This window comes from Diplotaxodon limnothrissa, linkage group LG1, assembly GCF_057381915.1.
Source record: "Diplotaxodon limnothrissa isolate DT_005_m linkage group LG1, D_limnothrissa_male_GT1.1, whole genome shotgun sequence".
Classification (NCBI taxonomy): domain Eukaryota; kingdom Metazoa; phylum Chordata; class Actinopteri; order Cichliformes; family Cichlidae; genus Diplotaxodon; species Diplotaxodon limnothrissa.
This window is the reverse complement of record NC_140596.1, coordinates 13,238,891-13,261,727: the sequence shown is the minus strand read 5'-3', so window position 1 is coordinate 13,261,727 and position 22,837 is coordinate 13,238,891. Positions and strand designations below refer to the sequence as shown.

The window sequence follows — 22,837 nt, the reverse complement described above, 5'->3', positions numbered from 1 at the left end:
TACAAGGTACAAAGAATGTGTATTTTTTTAAAAATCAGGTTTAAACTTAACAAATCAAACTAAACAAGTAAATGTGTGACTGTAACCGATTAAATCTACATATATAAATCTTTAGGTAACACTGATAATACTCCTACTGATGGCACTGGAGACCAAATAGTTAATTCACAATTTATATCTTAGCAATGCCTTGTTAGTGAAGCCTGATTTGGAAATTTACAATCGGAATATTTGTGAACATAAACAACTCTTTCACCAAACATCGCTTTGAGAATGAGATGCTGCTCCAACACCTAAAAAAACCAAACATTCATAATTCTTATTCTGCAAATCTTAAAAACTAGACTGCATTCATGGAACAGCTAAGATTAAAACGTCAGATCTGTACTATGCTAAAAAGATTTGTCTGGTCAAACCAAGGCCTTGGTAACAGAGTACATGTTATTTTTAACACAGCTTATACATTTGGACAACCACTAAATATCTCCAGAGTTCCAGCCATGGTGCAAAATAGCACGCCAAGAAAAAGCTTTCATACAACACGACCAGTCTTATTTTCACATTTAAGCTTCTCGTCATCCTTATTGGGCATATACACAAATTTTATGAAGCCACAATTTAAAGAAAAAAATTGCACATCAATAATCAGAAATCAATTAGCCATATACAACTTTGGCTTTTGTAAATATTTCAGTATTTGTAACAAAAGGATAAACATTTAAAAGTAACAGGAACTTGGAAAGCATGTCAATAAATAAATGGTTTTCCCTTGAAGCCCCCACCCAAAACGTCAGTGTTCGCTACTTTATCATGAATTGTGCAAGGTGTGCTTGAGCTTATATAACTATAGCTGATAACTAGTGTGAACATGTCCTGTGACGCTCCTGTTGATTTTCTTAGTGTTTTTTTGGCCGGCTGCATTCTTCATGCATAGCTGTTGGTTGTGACCAGCAGCTCATACGCTGGGTCGTGGCTCCTCCTGCACAGCACCACGCAAGCACAGAGCATGCCCAGCATCTGCAGGCAGACAGCACAGGGATCAAAACTGTGAAGTTAATTTTTTCCCTTCAGCAACCTCCATGTGAATTTCATTAAACAGCACAACTCAACAGTTTCAAATTTTAACAGGAATATTGGGACACACTATAGAACATACTCTGTAATGTATAAGAACTATACTTGTATTTATCACTATATGGACTCTGGCTGTAAAGTTGGATGTTATGCTGACAACAACCACAGCATAGATGCTTTGTTAAACATAGAGTCTTTGACCACATTTACTTTGTCTCAATTAGGTCAGAGCTACTTTCAGTTCACTTGTTACCAAGACAACTGCAGTTTCAATAATACACCCTACTCACCTGAGTCTATTGCAAGACTCTTTAAATATAGTTCTGATTATAAGCTTTAGCTGAGAGATGATGCGGCATATAAATATGTAAAATCTCACTATAACTATCTGCAAGACAAAATATAGGTGTCAACATTTTAAGACCCTTGTGTTTGCAGCTTATATTCCTTACCTGTATAGATGCAAAAGTCAACGCAGCCCATATGACATACATCATAATCTCCTTTAATTTATTCACAACAAGAGCTTCACATCCCTAAAGACGAAAAATAAAAAAAGTTCTCCAGCTATAAACACACTTGTAACATGCTGGAAAATACTTACAGTCTCTGCAAACGATTTAATTACAGACACCAAACTAGTGGTGTGTACCTCTTGGTAAAGATCTGCTGGTCGAGTGAGCGTGCCTGTACAGTTGCTGATGTTGGGCTGACAGCAACTGACGGGGACGCTGTTGTTCTTGGATTCTTTAAACCAGTGGGTGTTCTTCCAGTCAGAGTAGTTGTGAATGCCGCAGCAGTGAAGCTAGGACAAACGGTGGATGAAAATGTTTAATTACAATTTTAAAATTCATCATCATCTAATATATATATATATATATATATATATATATATATATATATATATATATATATATATATATATATATATATTAGGGGTGCAACGATATTCGTATCGATATTGAACTGTTCGATACAGTGCTTTCGGTTCGGTACGCATATGTATCGAACAATACAACATTTGTAATTTATTTTATCAACTTTCCTTCTGACGATGCTGTCTGTGTTGAGCGCTCAGTGAATCTGCGTTTGACTACTCCGCCTAGGCTGCACTGTCGAGCGCAGATCCACTGAGCGCTCAACACAGACAGCATCGTCAGAAGGAAGAGCGCAGGGCACCTCCCCCACCCTCATTCAGATCTGGCGTTTGGAATTATTTTGGTTTTCATGTGACGTATGACCCTGAAGGTAAGCGAATCATGGACTAAAGTAAAACAGTATGTTGGATGTGCCATGCAATGCTCAATTACATGGGTGGGAACTAGTGTGTTAGCGCAGTTAGCTCGTTAACGTGTTGGCCGTCTAGCCCCACGCACGGGGCGATCGGCGGTAGCTCGTTAACGGAGATTTGCCGTGTTGTGGCGTTAAGGTCATTTCAACGAGATTAACCTGAAAGCACTAGTGGGAACACAACGAATATGACTGCACATTTACGCCGACATCATCCTAGTGCAAAGACAAGTGGAAGCAGACAAAAAAAAGCAAGCATGCTAATAACTTTAGCCGAGTCATTTAGACAGCTGTTAGCACATGATTCTCCTTATGCTGCTGAGAATATAGCCCAGAAGAAGCAGATAGTATAGCTTTTATTTTGGAAAGAGCCATTTCTCTGTAATAAACTCTCTTTTCCAAAGATGAGTGATTCCTCAATCAGATACAGGGCTTGCAATATCGCTAGCCCGACGTCCCGGAGCTAGCGAAAAGTCGGGCTACCAAAATCTATCTCTTCCCTGCCCGTCGGGCTATTGTAGGAAGGAAAAATATATGTCAATGCTTTTGCATTCTTTCAGAAATGTAGCTGGGTAATTATGTCATTGGCATCGGTGAGCCACTGTCAATATGTGACATATTGAAATCGCGTTTGAATTTGCGCTTGTTTTTTTGCTTTCACTTTGCAATCGTGCGAACTGTGTATAGAGAGCGACAGCACTGATCTGTGAGTGATGATAATTTGCGCACCAATTCCTCTGACATCGTCTTATTAATCGTTAGCTTACTATGCAAACATGACAAGTGAAATCTCCCGCAGCTTACACATGTGAGAGGTTGATCGCGCAGAGAATCGCTGAGCTTATGTGAGTGCGTGTGTAAAAGCAGCAGGATTTATATTTGACTACGATGACCTGGATGACTGAGAACCTTCACAGACAGATATATATTTTAGTTCTGCTGAGCCAAATAAGACAGGTCAGGGTGAAGAAGTGACAGCCAAAGAAAAGCTTACCACAAAACGGAGAAGTTATGACAAATCAGACTATAAGGCAAAAAGAAAGTGCAGCTTTATGGTTTCATGGACAAAATAATTTCTGTGGCTGCAATATGACGAGCTAAATAACCAGGGCTGCACATAAGTGGTCCGCAGGTGCGCATTCACTGTCAAAATAAAAAACACGCACAAGGGTTAGGGTTAAATTTAAAAACTGTACTTTTGAGTTAAAATATATATTTATAATTTTAATAAATGACAAATTAAAAAGGCATGAACATTTTTTTTGTATCGAAAAAATATCGAACCGTGACACCAAAGTATCGAACCGAACCGAACCGTGAATTTTGTGTATCGTTGCACCCCTAATATATATATATATATATATATATATATATATATATATATATATATATATATATATATATATATATATATATATATATATATATATATATATATACACACACTACCAGGAAAGCATAAAAAGTAACGTAATTAAAAACTGCACGCACTCACTTTTTCCTCAGTTTTAGATGACAAAATCATTTGTCACAATAGAAGTTTTTTTCTCACCTGCCTCTGCACATAATCAATCGCCCGGCTAGGAGCATCAGTGTTGGTGCCGCTGTATTCATTGTAAACTTTTTGAATGGAGTGATTCACCTCATCTTCTACCTATAAAAACAAAGAAAAGAAAAGAAAAAATAACACAACTGTCACTATTCACCACTCATTGCTCACTCAAAGTAATTTGCTGACTTAGTCTTATAACATTGTCAAAAAACTAATTATAGAAGCACTTTAATCCAAACAGATTAAGGATAAATGAGAGCGGCTAATTTAATTACATTTATTCTTCACAGCAGAAGGAGCTGTTTTACACACAGTAATAAACCATTTATTTGTAAATTACATAAAAACTTCCTTGTTCACAAGGGGTTGCCACAGTGGGTAATTTATCCTGAAACAGGAGACAAATTAAGATTTAGCAGCAGCATTACATTGTCGCCTTTAACAGAAGAGAACGTGACCAGCAAAACAGTGTTTACCTTTGCTCTGTATATGTAGCCGAGCACCACCACCACACACTCCGTTACAAATACCAGCAGGAGTATGGCAGCAAACTGAAAAACAGGGACAGAAAGCTGATGGTAAAATTGATCTAAAATTAAAGAAAATATTGAACATAAGACATTTCCTCTCTGTCTTAAAGCCTATATTAAAACTCTTAAATCAATAGGCAGTTGGCCACTGAATGCATTAGTAATTAATAATAATAATAATAATTGTCCCCATTTATAAAAAGTGTCTTTTCTAATGTAATTTCAATGCAATGTGAGGTTGTATCAATCAAAATTGCCAAAACAAGTGAAAATGTCAAATTATTGGCATTTTATTTTTAAAATCCCTCCCTGCATTTTTACCGCATTTTAAGTATTTTCTTCCACTACTGCAATTTAATTCAATAAACTCCCATTAAAACCCATATTGCATTATTATTGCTTTAGCAAAGCCATGTATGTACATTCCCAGCAAGAGTCGGTTGTCAGCATCCCCCAGTAGTAAATTAAAAAAGGGAGTTTCTTCACCAACTTTCAACAAAGCAAAAAGTTCTCAAAATGTGCAACAAACTGTTCTCACTAAAGACATAAACTTCTTTCAGCACTTGAGGCAAAAACACAACCATGCTATGAAGGTAATATAAAGGCTATGATATACTAGCAGCTGCTGATGTCTGACTGAAATGTAAACAAACGACTCCCCCAAGCGCAGCACTTGCAAGTTATGCTCAACACCACCATTAGTGATGGTCGAAAGGAAGGGCTTTAAAATGCTAGTTAAGAAGCTCAAAGCAATATACAGCATCCCAGGTAGAAATGAGGTTTTAGTGCCAATATTGTGAAAATGCCCTTCCTTTACTTACAATATTAATGGTGCTGCCTGAAAACTGCAAGCATGAAAAACACCATTCAGTATTTTTTACTTTATCATCAGAAATATAGCTATTGCAAATTTTCTTGATATATATCACCCACCTTCCTTGGCACTTCTTAACGTGTTTCCTACAGTTTCCTACCATAGGCATACAACCACTTTTTTCACTCACCGTTGCCAAGCCACAGGAGCTTTCACGTATTGTTGCGCAGCAGCCAATCAAACCGATGATGAAGAGAAGAGTTCCGACAGCTATGATTACAACAGCTGGAATCAACGTGTACACATCTTCAAAGAAGTGGTCATAGTCATCATATGTGATAAACACATAAGCTCCAATGTAGCATAAAATTCCAGCTGCAGCCTGCAGAGAGAAACAGGGAAAAATAACCTGCTTTTCCAATGCTTCAATTTATGTGAGTGCAAATCATTTAATAATACATTTTCGGCCTAAAAGAATTTAACTGACACTTCTTGCAGTTGCACCACCTGACTTAAGCCATCTTTGCAACTTTTGTAATTATTTTCAATTCAGACAGGCTTTTACTTAATCGTCTGTGTTAACGTTTTTATTTGGTAGCAAAAGCATACACTTCTCCCCTATTATTAGTTTTTTGATTTCATAATTAAACTATAGTTTTTGTATGGTTGCACCACCCTGACATTTGAGAACATGCAAACCATTAAACAATTATTTTAATGAGCTGAACAGCTTTAAAATGATTGTTATATCAGATTTTGAATGTATAATAATTTAAACCCCAGCTTTAAAAGTGTTCTTAGTCTTCTCTTTTTTCACTACTTTTATTTAACCAAGAGAGTCCTGGACAAGATAGCAGCCTTACAAACTCAAAACATTTTTTCAAAATGCTACAAACACAACATTATATATAAGATCTACAACATGATATCCAATAGAGAAATATTCCTTATGCTGCTTTTATACTCACACACAAATATAGGCATGTTTACCAAAACGGAAAAATTGTAAATCATATATATTTTTTGAATAAACTCAAAATATAAATATATTATTTATTTATCAAATTAAAAACCTACAAGTAATTCATTTAATAAATGATTTTAAATAGAAATCATGAACTTGGACACAAAAACAAGACATTTCAATCACCCACATGTGCTATAACGACATCATAGCTTCACATGAATAATGGTAATTCAGGCTCGCAGACAAAGCACGCATAAGCAGTGTGGACTGGGCCTCACGTCTCTATATTATTCAGTCATCCTGCTTGATCGTATATTTTGAATTTTGCTCATCTATACATGCTTTAATTTAGCTCTGCTGTTCTTTTAATATACTAGCATGATGCAGCTCAAACTGCGCTGGAGGTTAACTCAGCTGCTGCTGCATAACGTCATAGCTATAAGTTGTGGGCGGCAGCTAAAGAACACGCTACAGCTACAGCTACTGCTAACCACTCAAATGGGTTTCCAGTTAAGGTCCGTGCATCTTACAGTAAACACTAACGTCAGAGTGAGTCTGTACACATAATTACCGCCATATAATGCATCTGTTTTATCGCCTAACTGCAGTGCATCTCTGGCGCAGTTTGCTAACAGTCTCCATCCTTGGCCTTACTGGGATGCTGCACATTGTTCAAGCATCTGCCGTTTCCTTACCCAAAATATTAGATTGAGGAAAACCAAGACGGTTTTAGATGACGTAATCCCACACTGGCCCATCGTATCGAGAGAGCTTAAATGGAAAGACTTAGTATATATGTATATTTAAAAAATAAAATACTGATGCACCTGCACCTTTGCTGTTAAAATAATAAAATGGCTTCGTCCTACCCCACTGTGCAGATTCTTCTAGGTTTGACCAATAAAATAGCCGCAAGGAAGCGCTGCTCGGTCACGTGCTCTGGTGACGTCACCATTCAAAACAAACAAACTGGGGGTAATGCTGGGACGTTTGTCTACAACATTGTACTACATTTGAGCTAATGATCTGTGAGTCTGTAAATCTATCGTGCGGTGTTATTTGAAACAGCATCTATTTCATAAAGTTCTGACACAGCACCAGAGTTAAAGTGAGCTTGATCAGTCTTTTAGAAGTAACTCAACAAGTTTGATATTTAGAATTTGCATGTGGGGTGTTTCTTTCTTCTCCCTACATGCTGCTCTCCACAGCTGCAAGTTTCCTTCATGCCAACTACCAGCTGTGCTACTCCTATTTTACTGCAGCTTTCCAATATTGTAGGCAGGAGGTTTCTGAGAAACATAAACTGGCATGAATAGACTAATGCATGTATGTATTTTTTAATTTTATTTAATGTCTTATTATCTTGATGACTGCACTCATTAAACAGTTTTTCCTTATCTATGTCCTTTGAGTTTGTTAACAAAGCTAGCAAAGTAAAATAGCTTCATGGTGTCAAGCTCAACCCTGTCTTTAAACCTTAAACCTTATCACTTAACTCATTAATGACTGAAAACTTTGGGAGTCTTTTTTTAAAGCATGTTAACACCGATATACAATGAAACTACCTAACATGAACTGAGACTGAATGCCTTGTTTTTTTATTTTGACCTATCAGATTATATTATAAAACTCAAGTGTGAACAGATTAACATTTGGTATTTTGCTGTTTGTAATCTCATAAATATACAGCTTAGACAATAGCAAACACACTGAAACTTCCTAAAATCAAAAACACTTAAGTGGGTGAAACTGAAATGGTCACAACTAGTATTTAAGCATCATTATAGACCAGAATTTGTCCTTTAAAACTCATGTTGAAAAGCTTGTGTCCAAACTGAACTTTTGCAAACGAAACTGAAATTGAAAATTAAGTTTATTTTATACAAATAAATACATTCCTCCAGGTGAGGAATTTTTATTAGATTATGATGATCTCGTTATAAATGCACCTGGCCTAGCACCTGTACCTAAAGAGGTTAGATAATGTCTACCATTGTGCTTTACATGTTATTACTGGTTGATGAAATTGTGTGTGCTGCTGTCCGCAGACTTCCCTTTGGTTGTTTTTTCATATATAAATCTCAGCTTGGGCTCTTTCCTTCTTATTTGTCTGTTTTTATGTGTAAAACCTGCTGCCAGTATGCCCTATCCTCTCATAATATTTTACAAGTGTTTATCTCTAGAGTCAGAATGGAATTAGAAAAAATGCTTTTAGATACCCTGCACTGTTTCCTTGAATAATCTACACAAGGACCTAAAATTGTCAGAACTGGTTATGATGTGGGAGTAGTAGTAGTAGTAGAGAATAGTTCTCTTGTGACTGTTTTTGATCCAAGTATTGTAACAATCTGCTGTTGCATATGATTCAGGTTCAACTGTGTTCACTCGCCTGTATCAAATGTCAGTTTTATATGTTTATTTACTTACATATAGACTCCCATAAAGACAAATATTGATTTACGTGTTTTTCGTTTTATTTTTTATACTTTCATCAGCACCTTCCTTTGAAGCTCTTAAAAATCCAACAGGGAAATTCCACACTGAGATGTCAGTGATGTGTAATGAGTGGTTTTATGCCAGAGGGTGGCAGTGTATCATTGCTAGTTTTACAAAGGCACACAAATTGTGAGACAGAGATTTATCAAGAATGAGCAGTTGGCAAGAACAGCCTACAACCATATAATAATCTGTTTTTCAACTCCATGAATTTTTTAGGTGTTCAGTATCAGGCTTGAATAAATAATAACAAGCACAGCGTGCCCACACAGTCCCCTGGCAAAAATAAACAAATGTAAGAAATACATGTCACCTATGAGGCTCGCATGTTTCTTAAGAGTGCAGGATGGATTACACAGGAGAAAATTAGATGCAACACTCTATCAGTAATGACCTAAAGTGGTGCCCAAAGCCATGGCTTTATTGCAAGAACACTGGATAAATTCGTCTCTGTGAGCTTTTGGTGTTCAAACTAACAACAATGGAATTTACAAATTTCACTAGCAGAGATTGCCTGTTTTGACACAACATATATTCACTATGTGAATTATGCATCAGGTTTGCCTGTGGCAATCACTTAATTCATGATTAAAATAGCACAATATAAAATATAAAAAGAAAAGAAAAGACAAAAAATGGAATACCAAATGTTCCAATGGCAGAGGCATACATAACTGTAACTTTGGGCCATATTCTTAAAACTAATTACCCCTCAGTAAAATCATGAAATTCTATATTTTTATCTATGTATGTGCAAATTTTATTTATGGGCAGCACGGTGGCACATTGGTTAGCACTCAGGACCTCACGGCAAGAAGGTCCTGTGTTCAATTCCGCCACCAGGCCAAGGTCTTTCTGCTTGGAGCTTGCGTGTTCCCCCGTGTTGGTGTGGGTTTTCTCCAGGTACTCCAGCTTCCTCCCACAGTCCAAAGACATACAGTTAGTGGGGTTAGATTAATTGGTAACTCTAAATTGCCCATAGGGGTGAATGTGAGTGCAAATGGTTGTCTGTCTCTATGTCTTAGCCCTGCGACAGACTGGCGACCTGTCCAGGGTGTACCCTGCCTCTCGCCCTAAAACAGCTAGGATAGGCTCCAGCCACCCTGTGACCCTGAAAATGATAAGTGGAAGAGAAGGGGAGGTACACATTTAAAAACAGGACCACACTGGGACTTGAAATTGACTTGAGATGCAGACTGAGTTGCTTAGTGAGGATGTTTTTTTGGACAAAGCTTTAATAACAGAATGATTTCATAGTTTTGCATTATTAGGTTCGGTTTAAGTAATTTCCTGTTTTATTCAGTAATGACTGGTCCTTGTGCATTTCTATTGTTTGCACTTCCTCTAGATGTTAATTTTCCCTCCTTGGTATTTCGATGTGGTCAAGTAGTCAAATTTGCTCCAGTGTGAAATGTCCAAGAAGTATGTATGTGGCAGTCATAACACAATCTGGTCAAAATCTCTAACTACTAAGGAAAGGTGCTTCCTTTAGCATAAGATATACTGGACCATTCTATATGAAAGAAAAAGAGATAAGGTCAGAACTCATAAATATAAAATAATCAACAAAAATAACAAGTGATGGACCACTCTTGTTCTTCTTCTTCTTTCAGTTGGTCCCTTTAGCATCGCCACAGCAGATCTGTCAACATATCGATATCCCTAGCATCCTCTTCTGTCACACCAATGCTCTTGATGTCCTTGTTTGCTACATCCATACACCTTTTCTGTGTTCTTCCTCTTGTCTTCCTGCCTGGCAGCTGCATTTTCAACACTCTTTGCCAGTATATCCACCATACCTCCTCTGCACATCTCAAAAATGCTCAACTTGACCTGTTCCTGACAGTGTGTTTTCCATTTGATGCCATAAACTTGTGACACAGTTCACATTATCTCCAAGAAAGTTCTGGCCTACTCCTACTGATACATCTCTGAATCTTTCTGACACAAGCTTTTTCTGACACGTTGGCTCAGAGATCCTTCTCTATCACTCTCTAGTTCTATCCCATCTATAATCAGCATTCTTTCCTCAGTTAAATGAGCAATGGAACAAGTGCAAAGTAAACAGAGAATAGAGGAACAGTGTTTCTCACTTTCCTAGTAGTAAGTAAGCACATGCTCAGATTTTATTAAAACATCACCTTTCTCAAGAGTTAAACATGCAACATGTTTGGACTTTACTAATTATTTTACCACTACATCAAACTGCAACAGTCACTTGCCTCACATTTAAAATAAATAAATAAATAAGAAAAATACCAAAATTCTCATAAAAATCAAATGCTTGTACATTTTGCATATCTATGTGATGACTGCAAAGTTCCAGGACACATGTTCGCACTTTTAAACAAAATAAAAATGAAAAGAAAAGAAAAAGGAACGAGAATGTTTTTTTTTATCGATTTTCCTTTTGTCATTTTTAAAAGCATGTTTTAGTGCTTTTCATTCTCCTTCAAATTATTGTGCAGGCTTATTTTCCTGTAAAAATTGTGGCCAATTTTCTAGCCTACTAACCTAGTTGGACACAGCATCCTGCACCTGAACATTCCAGGATCTGAAAGCTGTTGTTTACTGGACAAAGACTTAATTATAAATGTGTGTGCTCCAGATTCTAATGTGAAATACAAAAATCAGAAGTTACAAACTTAAGGGTCAATTTTGATAACCCAGTTTCTAACAAAAATAGACAAAATGTTAACAGCCTACAGCAGTCTAGAATTTACCACTCAATAGAATATGGCACAGTTACAATTGTAGCCAGGTAACAACAGTTTGTTATTTGCAGTACTGTGATTTGTGGTTGAATTGTGCATGTCAGTGGGACTCCCACACTACTAAGAAGCAGACACATCTCCACATGTAACTTTAGCAAGGAAGGAGCTCTATCCAGAAGTAAAGTAAATCATTTTCAACTCCTCTTTATCTATAGTGACCCTTCCCTGGAGTTGATTGTAAATGAAAATGTATTAGAATTAATTATTCATTCATCTGTTTATTGGAATAGCATTTCAGCAGTTTCTGAAATACTCAGACCACCCTGTCCAGCATCAACAATCACGCTATATTCAAAATCACTTCGATTTCCTTGTGTTTGGCTAAACACTCGTTACTCTTTTTTTAATGAAGAGAAAGAGAATTGATTAACTGCAAAATAATTCAGTGTTGATTTGGTGTCATGAAAAGTAGGTTTTGAAAGCGTGAGCAAAAGTTTTGAGGATTATGATTTTCTGATCAGCACTAGACACGAAGCAGCCATCGTTGTATTTTTACTCAGTTGTATATAGTATTTGTATTTGTATTCTATTTTTATCTTATTGTATATTTATTTTATTTTATTCTACTGTATATAGTATTTTATTTTATTCTATTCTGTACAGTTGTGTACTGTATTTATTCTTATTGTATTCTAATTTTTGCCTCATAACTTTTGCACTGTCCACTTCCTGCTGTGACAAAACAAATTTCCCACGTGTGGGACTAATAAAGGTTATCTTATCTTATCTTATTGAGACAGAGAATCATTTGGTTGTAGGCATTTTCATGAATTACATGTTTATCTGAGTTTGGCACTAGTTCTTTTTTCGTGTAACAAACTCAGTGAGCCAAGTGCCCAACAAAAGAAAATTATGGATTTTTCTTTTTCAAGAAAGCTTCCCACTTTGCACAGGGCTCAAAATAGTTATAATATCTGGTTCTTACCCATCTTCAAATGTACATATTCAGCAGAAACTGGCAATAACTATCATGGATACAGAATTATGTTTTTTATGTTATGTTTTTGCATGACTATAATTTTAAAAGTTTTGAACAAATGGTGTATCATAGGTAATAGGGTTCATATCGTACTGATATCAAGATAACAGTTCTTGACCCTCTCAAAAACACTGCCGGAAAGGTGTATTAGAGCTTATAAAGACTTCCTCTACTCACACCTCTCACCACGTTGGATTTGATGCACAATCCACACCTTGAAATGACACAAAGCAGACAAGGCATTGTGGGAGAGAAATTGAAATAGCCTATCCATTTCAAATACAACAGAATAGCTCAAGGCAAAGAAGTTGCATGGGCCATCTCACTGCGCTCGACCAATATTGATCGAGAGAACAGATCATCCCTTTATGCAAAGGACAAAAAAAGTACAAAGATTATATTGATTTCATGTCAAAATATTCAGGAAACTAAGAAGTGTGATTTATGTAAGCTTCCTACATTTATATTTATATAAGTGTTATTTTTATAAGGGAAAAAAAGGTTGACGCAAATGTTAATGAAAGGTGTATAAATAAGACCTTTATCCATATCTGTAATACTGTGTTTTAGGCCACAAGTGTTACCAAAGTATGAATTCAACTCATCTCAATGAAAGGTGCCCAGACATTATAGCATTATCAACCTGCATCTTTTCTGTGTTGCTCATTCTTGTGCAAGTGGACACCAGCGGTGTATATATAATAAAATCAGTGTTTAGGCTCACTAATGAATTGTTTGGGAGGGGCTTTTGCAATCAGAAAGAACAAATCGATCTATAATTTATCACACATCAAAGTCAAAGCAGTGCAAATCATTATTTTATTTAATACAAATAACTAAACAAATGACAAGAACATGTAAAATAGATCCATCAAAATAATTGGAAAAAAAGATGTATTGCAAATGAGCAAGCCAGTTACAGTAAATTACAATCATGATGAGCATGAGACTGTACACGATTCTTATTTATTTTAACTCATAAGCCCAGGTGACCTTCGATCCATGTTAATGCGTGCCAGGTTTGTATCCTTTACATCACTTTCTGGTTCGGATGTAGTTCTCTAAAATCTTCATCAACAAGTCCGCCTCCTGAAAGAGAGAGCATGACATTGCGAGTTAGTATATTATAACACAGAAACAGCCTTTTGACATCTTATATCAAAAACGTGGGAAAGTTTTCTCGCCTGATTTTTCGAACGACTTTCTTGTGTATCCATCTGCGCTTGCAGCGCCACCCGCAGAAACTCTTGGAAAAGCTCCCCGAGCGCACTCTGCTCTGCAGGAAGGGTGACTTCCAGCGCATCGGCACCTTGGTCCTCATTTGAAGGCAGCATAGGAGTATCCACGACACTCTTCTTGCCCATGAAATGTCCTTCCAAATCGAAGAAACACCCATTAATTATTGCTTAAACTAAGCAAAAATTGGAAGACATAAGACATAATAACTTTTCAAAAAAACATAACACAATAAAAATGTTTTTTAAAAAAAGAAAAGAAAAAGAAAGAAACATGCTATCTATTAAAATACATACAAAGATGAGATGGAACCCAACATAAATACGACCCATGTGTCTACAGTGTAACTTCAGATATTCTTACCTGTAGCCCAAAGATTGCCTCTTGGATGCACTTTGATTTTTGCAACTTTATTTCTGAGCTCAGTCAGGTCGAAACTCACTGCAGCGGTGAAAGAAAATAAAACAAGATATGTAAACAAGCCACACTGGCAGACATTATTCAGTGTAAACCCTCTCATTTCAGCGTGTCAACTAGTGAAGTGTCCTCCAGCGCGCAAATTTCCAAGTGTCTCCTGTTGGTTGTAGATTGCTCCGATGTATCCAGCTTTTATAGGCTCTCCCGACCGGGGTGGGCTCTTTGTATGATGCGTATATTTTTCAGTCAGCTTGCTGCATAAATTGAAATGAAGACAGTTGAGTCATTCTCAAGGTTTTGTTGGTCTGCGCGTCGGGCTGTGCGTATTTCACGCGCCACGCGGTTATTCTTACTCAGAGCAGACAGGAACCTTTGCTGAAAAACACTCCTCTGACCAAGCTATGAACAGCAACATACCGGTACACATATGTGTGTTTATTAACTGAAATAAAATTCTGTATTTGGAATTGTTTTCAGAAGTTCCGGAAAATGGAAAAGGTATATGCGTGGATGCATATGGCATTTCTTTTAAGAGAATTCAATCAAATGCGTCATCATGACCTTTCAGTTTATTTTTAATCTGTATGATTCTATATAGCATCGCAGTAGACTATATTTTAACTATTAGTATAAAAGTGTCATAGGTGAGCAAAAACTAATGATTTTTTAAATGTTGTGCACTGTTGGTGCAAATTGCTGGTTAGAGCCACAAAATTACACAGGGGGTAGCTAATGCTTTCCTCTCCAGCATAATCACACATATAATCATTTCCTGCTAAGGTCCCTACACCCCTTCTCTCTCCCATGGCCATGCCTAGCCCCTTACAATGAGCAACATGACATTTGGCCAGTTGCAACATGCCACTGTGATCACCGTCAGTTCTCCGTGGACAAGAGAACCTGCTGATTCTCACTGCTAATTTAGAGCTGAAAAGACAGATGGCCTCTCTGTCACTTCAGGGTGCTAAAGTTACAAGTATAGTGAAAGAGCTGCAGTTTTAAATCTTGCTCTTTTATAACCTTTCACATTAGCACACAATCTTGTGATTTCATAAATTGTGCACAGCTGAATGTCAGTTTAATTAGGAAACCACCTCACCATCAAGACAAACCTATGTTCACAGATTAAATGGTAAGAGACAGCCACGGCTGCCTTACGATATGTGGACATCAGCATCTAAGGGTCAAAATAATAGATTTAGACACGAAAGTCTACAATTAACTTCATGGATTGACTAATGCTTGGGGTTACTTGGATTTGCTTTGTTCATTGAAGGCCAAACCAAAATTAATTAACAAAGCTTGGTTCAAAAATCAGGGTTTGAGAAAATACTTCTTTAACACTTCATAACTCATATGAAAGTTTAGTGTCTGAAGTCAAGACTGCATCATATTTATGAAATATTGGTTTATAAATATACATGGCTTCAAATGGAAGTGGCAATCCACACCTAACAAGGTCGTCTCTCAGGTCAAAGGAAAACTGCAAATGCAATCAATTTCAATCCGAGTTCAGGTGCCTTAACACAATTTCAAGTGGATCCATAGTAAAATTATAGTTTACACCTCCCACTATATGATTACATATTAAAGCTGGATATCCAAGATTTGATTGCAAGTGTGTTGATGTCATCAACAACCATTTCTGCAGTCATTAAAGCTCAGCCCATAGAAATAAAACACTGGACCCCACTCCACTGACCTTTAAATAGAAATTTACCAAACAAGCCATTACACCATTTAATTTGCAACAAAATGTGCGAGCAGCAAATTATCTCTGGCACAGCCCCAGTTTCTCTCTCTCACACAGCCCCAGTTTCTCTCTCTCACACACACACAAGAATCAGATGGTGAATTTATGGGGGGTGGGGACACACAAACAAACCCCAAAACCAGAAAGAACTAATTATTTACCATCAAAACTCTTAACTTTCTTTACCAATTCCACATGAAGAAATACATGAATTCTATAGCATTACTAACAATGCTTGAAAACTTTAATGACAACCAGCAACAGAAATACAAAAACTCATTTTTCAAATATTTGAAGAACTCCAAACAAATAGCAAATAAACTGTATAATTTCTTTTTTACGAGAAGGTATAAGATGTTTGACACTGATTTCAACAGGCAGAGGAAAAAAGAAATCACAGAGACACAGAGTAAAATAATTCATAGTGGATGGTAACCAGATTTCATATTTAATTTTCATTCATATTCAGTTGTCATAAAATACTTCACATATTGGTCACATAAGACAATGAATTTAACAGGAAAGAAACGACTGAATTAGTCATTAAGAACGCCGTTTCACTTTCCAAAGATTACAAATAAAGAGCGACTACATGCTAGTTTTAGCCTAATTCCCTCACAAAAATATTTTTAAAGCTTGGATATTTCAAATGTAAACACCCTATCCACATTTCTACAAAATGTTCAAACAAATGGTACAAAAAGCCAGTTGGGTTTGACAAAGTCTAACTTAATTCTGTTCTGAAAGGCATGACTGAGGTTTCCTGGACGTAGTTTATCCTTCTCAAGTGCTGAAGCTTGGGCACCTCACTCCCGATGGACCAACACAAATAGACCCAGCAAGAAGAGCACAGCGTACTGCAGAATTATAGCAGAGGAAGAAGAAATCAGAACACATTCTACATTTTTAAGCCTAAAAACCAGAGATTGTTTGCAGCCAACATACTTTAAACTTGGGGTAATCATTCATGAGGATGGTGACAATTCCGATGTATGGCACAAACCTGGAAATGATTAAAAAGAAAATGCTGTTAAATGTTATTGACACATACTGTAACACAATGTAATCCACATAAACAAAACGTCTAAAACTTCCTTCAATGAATTTTAGAATGAGCAAGTATGAATGTTACACTGGATTTAAAATGCTGTTTTAAGCACTTACATTTACTTGTTGTAGCTATTAAGTGCATAAGCTTCAAAGTCAACAGAATAAACTTCTATATTCAAGCGAGTGGCCTGTTATTCAGTATCGAGACCAACCTAACATTAAAGCTTCCTTAGATGCATTTGTTTTTTAAACCTACATGGACTGTTTTCCTGCTTGTACTGTTCTGGACCACTCGCTATGTAGTATGTGTGTGTAAACTATTCATATTGTTCTTCTGGCTAGATTTAGATAAGGAAATGTGTTAATTAGCTGTCACACAACAGTTTCCTTTTGGATCTTGGCTTTAACCTGGTTCACAAACAACACCTAAAACTTTTCATTCGTTTCCATGTCCAGCAAGAAGTTTTTCAATATTCCAGGATAAGCAGAAAAAAATGTAGCTTCACAATGGGACTTCACCAACCAATAGTGGCTGTTATATTAGTTACATATATTTATAAATATACAGTCCAAGTGTGGAACACCCAATCATCGCAATATAACACAAAGTTGGTGAAAAGCAAACGATACTGATGTCATATGAAGCATAAACCCTTGTGAATGTATGGATAATAAGAGGTATGCGCTCGGAGTTTTCTTAGATCTAAAGAAGGCGTTTGATACTGTTAATCATGAAATTCTATTAAAAAAACTGGAAAAGTACGGGTTTAGGGGAGTGGTTTTGGAATGGTTAAAAAGCTATGTAGGGAATAGGCAACAATATGTACAAATAAATGAATATAAATCTAATTTGATGGATATAGCTTGTGGAGTACCTCAAGGTTCAGTACTGGGTCCAAAAATGTTTATTATGTACTTAAATGATATCTGCAGAGTATCGGAGATTTTAAAGTTTGTAATATTTGCAGATGACACAAATATACTGTGTGCAGGTGGGGAATTGCCACAGGTTTTGGAAATGATCACACAGGAATTAACGATATTAAAGAAGTGGTTTGATATAAATAAATTATCATTGAATCTCGATAAAACCAAATTTATGTTGTTTGGAAACCAAAAGAAAAACATCGAAGTAGAAATATGTGTTGACAATGTATATTTAGAAAGAGTAAATGAAATAAAATTTCTTGGGGTGATCATTGACCACAAGCTCTGTTGGAAGCCACACATTACTTATGTTCGGGGGAAATTGGCACGGGGCATTGCCGTCCTGGGAAAAGCAAAGCATATGTTGGATCAGAAAGCACTGCACATTTTATACTGTGCTTTACTACTGCCATATATGAGCTACTGTGTAGAGGTCTGGGGAAACACATACAAAAGTAACACACAAACAATAACTATAATACAGAAAAGGGCCATTAGATTAATAAATAATGTAGGGTACAGGGACCATACAAATGCACTCTTTGTCAAAATGCAAGCTATTAAATTCCAAGACTTGGTGAAGCTTAAAACAGCGCAAATAATGTATAAAGTCAGAAATAAATTGCTTCCCAAAGAAATCTGTAAATTGTTCATAGAAAGAGAAGGTGGGTATAACTTAAGAGGGAAATGGAATTTAAAAATACAAAGTGCTAGAACAACTTTAAGAACTATGTCAATCTCAATTGCAGGAGTTAAATTATGGAACAGTCTAACAGAAGAAATAAAAGACAGTCAAAACATAAAACAGTTTAAAGTAAAATATAAAAACCTAATTTTAAATAAGTATAAGAATGAAGAAAACGGGGTTAACCCAGGACGGTAATGTTGCTGGTAATGGTGTTGCGGTTCTTTTTTGGTTGTTTTTTTGTTTTGTTTTGGTTTGTTGTTTTTCCATAACTTGTGTATCTGCAAATATACACATTCTGTATTTTTCATATGAAAGAAACTATACTGTGGTGGGGCTTGCTAATTTCTTGTTTTTGATTTATGTATGTTATGTTTTGTTTTACTTCATATGTTTATATGTTTCATATGTTGTTTGTTTAATTTAAGACAAAAAAAAATTAAATGAATGAGAGGTAAAACTTGAGGGGGTAGGGACAAATAAGTAAATACTTCAGCCTACTCCTTTTCAAACAAATAATGGAATGATATTTTGTAATGATTGTGAAGGCACATGTTTGAAATGTTTGAAATAAAAATGAACTGAACTGAACTGAACTGAATTCATTTATCCTGCTTTGATCCAAATGAAAGTGACAACAGTTGCACTCGAGAGCCAATAACAAAGCAGGCCACAAAAACATTTAAAGGTTATGGCCACAGTACATTGCTTTCTCCTTATGGTGTTTTTATGCTCGCCGTGCACCCCCATCATGGGTAGTCACATGCCGATTTTGATCTCACATCACAATGCCTGTGGCACTTTTGCCAAACATGCACCTCGATTTTGTAACCTGGCACATTGTGCCACAGCCGCTGCAGCAGGATTTAGACAACAAGTCTATCACAGTGTTGATTTCCACTGCTACTTTAATTGATATTCCACTACAGAAGCTCAGAGATGCACAGATATACAGAGGGAGATGTTGATTTTGTTGATAAAATGCTGTGCAAGTGTTTCCTTCCAGTTTTGACTTCCTCTCTTCCTATATCAGCGCTTATGTGGCGCTATTGTCTGAGGGGCAACACCTATCATTCAGGGTAATACTGCAACAGCTTCCCGTGCCTTAATGGCAGGCATAAATAAAAGCAACTGTGTGACAATATCGCAGCAGCAAGCAAAGCAACCACTGCGAAGAGTATATCTTAATACCTTATCCATCGAGGCTGATTTCTTTCTAGTTCTGATTTTTTGCTTGTGTCCTTCTCACTACTGGTAGCATAAGATGGTACACGCAGCACCTTTGGGCTGTACAGGTAAACCATCTCTTAGCACATCCATATACATACCATGCAGGAGCAAAAACCTTACAAGAAGGTTTACTGTGTCTTCAACTACAGTCGCAAGCATTATGTAACTTCAATCGAATTCTCTAAGAATATGGCTTCCCAGGCTATCGCTGAGCCTCCAGAACTGGTCATGCTAGATGATGTTGCAGAGAGTATAACATCACCACAACTCTGGACTCTTTCACATCTACACATGTTTATTTTGAACCTGCTCTCACCTGTGACAAGACTAGAGCATCAGTCGACATAGCGTTTTCAGTGGGAGAAATGTGAAATGAAAAGTCATTGTGCAATGTATTGTTTCTAAAGTTGGGGAACCTGCAGTCAACTGAGGCTGAAAAAGTCACTTGGATGAGTGACGAAAAGTTTCTCCCACTGAAAACGCTACGTCCAGATGAACAGAATCAACCTTTTGGGATACATTTTATTGGAGTTATCTGTATCAAATATGTTTTAGGACATCTGTCCTCCTATGCATTTTTTCCCAACCAAAATACTTACCCCCTAGCTCGTCCCACCACATCTTTTTTCTCCAGCCAGTGTTGACCCTGCTTGTACAGCCCTCTGTCATCAACTGCGTTGTTGTCCCCTTTGGTCAAGAACTTAATGTCTCCATTTTCCCTGTGAACAAAGTATCAGCATGATTTTCAGACCGCAGCGTCACTAAATACCCATTTCAATACTGTGTAAGGATGAGGATTCATGTGTGTAATATAACAGAGGCTTCCTAGAACATTAAATACAAAACTGGTGACAAATCAAAGGAAATCCAACAAAGTGCAGCAAGGTGTTAGATCACAACATGCTACATTAATAGCTTAACTTTCTGCTGCTCTTGAGTGCCCCATCCTTTTCACCACATCAGTCAAAATATAATAAAATTCCGGTTTAACAGATGGGAATGGGAATCCAACCTAACAAAACAACACTCATAAAATACACATTCATACTTTTCATGAATCTTTAGTACTCTGTGTACTATTGGGATCTCTCTGCCTTCTATCCTGAAGACAACAATCTCTCCAACTCTGATTGGATCCTCTACCCGGTTGGTCAGAAACAAGAGGTCTCCTCTGTGGAAAGCTGGCTCCATACTTCCACTGAAATACAAAAGATGCCCACATTAGTAAAGCTGGCAACATTTAATTTTTTTAAGTTTGGAATAAGCATTAATGCCTACTTTAAAAATGACAGTTTTATGCTGCATAGCTTATATAAGGTTAAAAATAAATCAAGACACTAGCTAAGAAATTTTTAATTGGGTTATAAAACAAGTTTACCTATGCCAATATGAATCTTACTTACACAGGGTCATAAAGTAATCTGAATCACAGTCATTACCAGCTTTGGCAAATAATGGCGTACATAAAGTGGTAAACATGCCCCTCGCTCAGTCTTGAAACCTGTTGCTGCTATCAGATGTAAGTAAACAGTTAAAATTCTAACTTTCAGCATCTTGATTTTCACTTAAATATACGCTTTACATGATTTGCAAATCATCACATCCTGTTTGAAATTAACAGTTTACACAGCTTCACAACAATGAAACAGTTCATTTAATTCATAAAGAGTATGTTGTCAACCCCCAAAACTATACAAAACGCCATATAAGAAAGAGCTAATAAAAGTATACAGGAAAACTGAGCTTTGCATCCTAATAGGATAAGGCAGTGTTGAGTGTGCAGTAAAGCATGGAGAGAGTGAGGGGGGAATGACACATGGTGCATCTGAACTCAGTCTGCTGCACATTCTTGGACAACCATGTGAGCTCAAACGCATTAAAATGTAAAGAAGAAATGTGCCTTTTGAAGGATGTGTACAACTCTCCTAATATGTACTTCAAAAATCATAACGTTACCCACTTCTAAGGTATAAAGCTTAATATCCTTGGAGAATATCATTGTTTTTTTATCTGCAAGAAAGTCCAATCACCACCATATGGAACATGGTTCTTTACTACACAGAGGAATTTCCTCCAGTTTACACAAACATAAATTATCAGCAGATATTAAAAAGGGACAAGATTTAAAGTAACAACAAAAACACCGAACTCACCTGAGAACAACAACAATAGGACTCTCACTGCCAGTGACAACCATGAGTCCCTTCCAGATCATCAGCGCAGAGGAAACAATCATACCAAAATTCAGCACCTGATAGTAGAGCTGCAAACAAAACGAGGGAAAAAAACGAGTTATTTCAAAATACAAGTCTGCATGCTTAACAAGTATAAACTAGCCCAACTTACTGAACACGGCAACATTGCTGTGCGTTTGTGAATTCAGTGGTGATTCATTTTTAGCACATTCGGCATTTGACTTTTGCTAGCGGTGCTATGACAGTAATGTTAAACCAGGAAACCAGCTAGCTACACCAAAGTCATCTATTTTTATTTTATTTTTTACACGTGGTTAAAATAGGCCCTTCGTAATGCATTAGAGAGGACGAGCTTTAAAATATAAATGCGCATGAAACAAAACACTTTTGATGGCGCAGAGAGGTTGCAACGGTAAAAACGGGGTCGGCGGCTAGTCATCATTAGCTATGAGCTCACTTGCCATACAAAGAGGTGGCCGTGAACTAACGGTCTGGTACCTACCTGCCGCTTATTCATGCGACGAACATCGTCGAGAAAGTCTAACGATAACATCTTTGCAAAACTAGGGTGTAGAAAAAGTCCTAAATCACATTAAAACGTTTACAGTGACGACCATATGGATGCACGGTCGGGCAGTAAAACTTGCATCCGAAACTTCCGGGTGCGCTCCACCGGAAGTCCCGCCCGCGCAACAGTGCTGTGTTGAGGTGTCAGTTCAGGATACGAGACGCGAGCAGAGGGGGGTTTCCAAAAAAGGACACCACACTGTCTGCTGCAAGCGTGCAGCTGGCTGCTGTGTTTTCTGTTGGAGTTTACTGTAGAATTTAAGATATGTCCTGAAAATGAAAACAATGAACATGGACACTA

General features: G+C 37.0%; 3 protein-coding genes across 3 annotated transcripts; all 3 read right to left on the bottom strand.

Moving 5' to 3' along the window:
* Nucleotides 1-779: 779 nt before the first annotated feature.
* Nucleotides 780-6,988, bottom strand: LOC146639504 (tetraspanin-3-like). Its single transcript, XM_085353032.1, has 7 exons — nucleotides 6,923-6,988; nucleotides 5,451-5,642; nucleotides 4,393-4,467; nucleotides 3,917-4,018; nucleotides 1,727-1,879; nucleotides 1,527-1,610; nucleotides 780-1,017 (listed from the first exon to the last, which is right to left on the bottom strand). The coding sequence occupies exons 1-7, from the start codon at nucleotides 6,983-6,985 to the stop codon at nucleotides 925-927; spliced, it is 762 nt and encodes a 253-aa protein (XP_085209158.1). The 5' UTR covers nucleotides 6,986-6,988; the 3' UTR covers nucleotides 780-924.
* Nucleotides 6,989-13,511: 6,523 nt separating this feature from the next.
* On the bottom strand, nucleotides 13,512-14,232 carry nmbb (neuromedin Bb). The gene is made up of 3 exons (XM_085353019.1): nucleotides 14,076-14,232; nucleotides 13,661-13,848; nucleotides 13,512-13,565 (listed from the first exon to the last, which is right to left on the bottom strand). The coding sequence occupies exons 1-3, from the start codon at nucleotides 14,230-14,232 to the stop codon at nucleotides 13,512-13,514; spliced, it is 399 nt and encodes a 132-aa protein (XP_085209145.1).
* Nucleotides 14,233-16,382: 2,150 nt separating this feature from the next.
* On the bottom strand, nucleotides 16,383-22,626 carry sec11a (SEC11 homolog A, signal peptidase complex subunit). Its single transcript, XM_085353007.1, has 6 exons — nucleotides 22,472-22,626; nucleotides 21,928-22,037; nucleotides 20,823-20,972; nucleotides 20,374-20,493; nucleotides 16,828-16,885; nucleotides 16,383-16,739 (listed from the first exon to the last, which is right to left on the bottom strand). Exons 1-6 carry the CDS (start codon nucleotides 22,520-22,522, stop codon nucleotides 16,689-16,691), a joined length of 540 nt encoding a protein of 179 aa, XP_085209133.1. The 5' UTR covers nucleotides 22,523-22,626; the 3' UTR covers nucleotides 16,383-16,688.
* Between the last annotated feature and the right edge of the window lie 211 nt (nucleotides 22,627-22,837).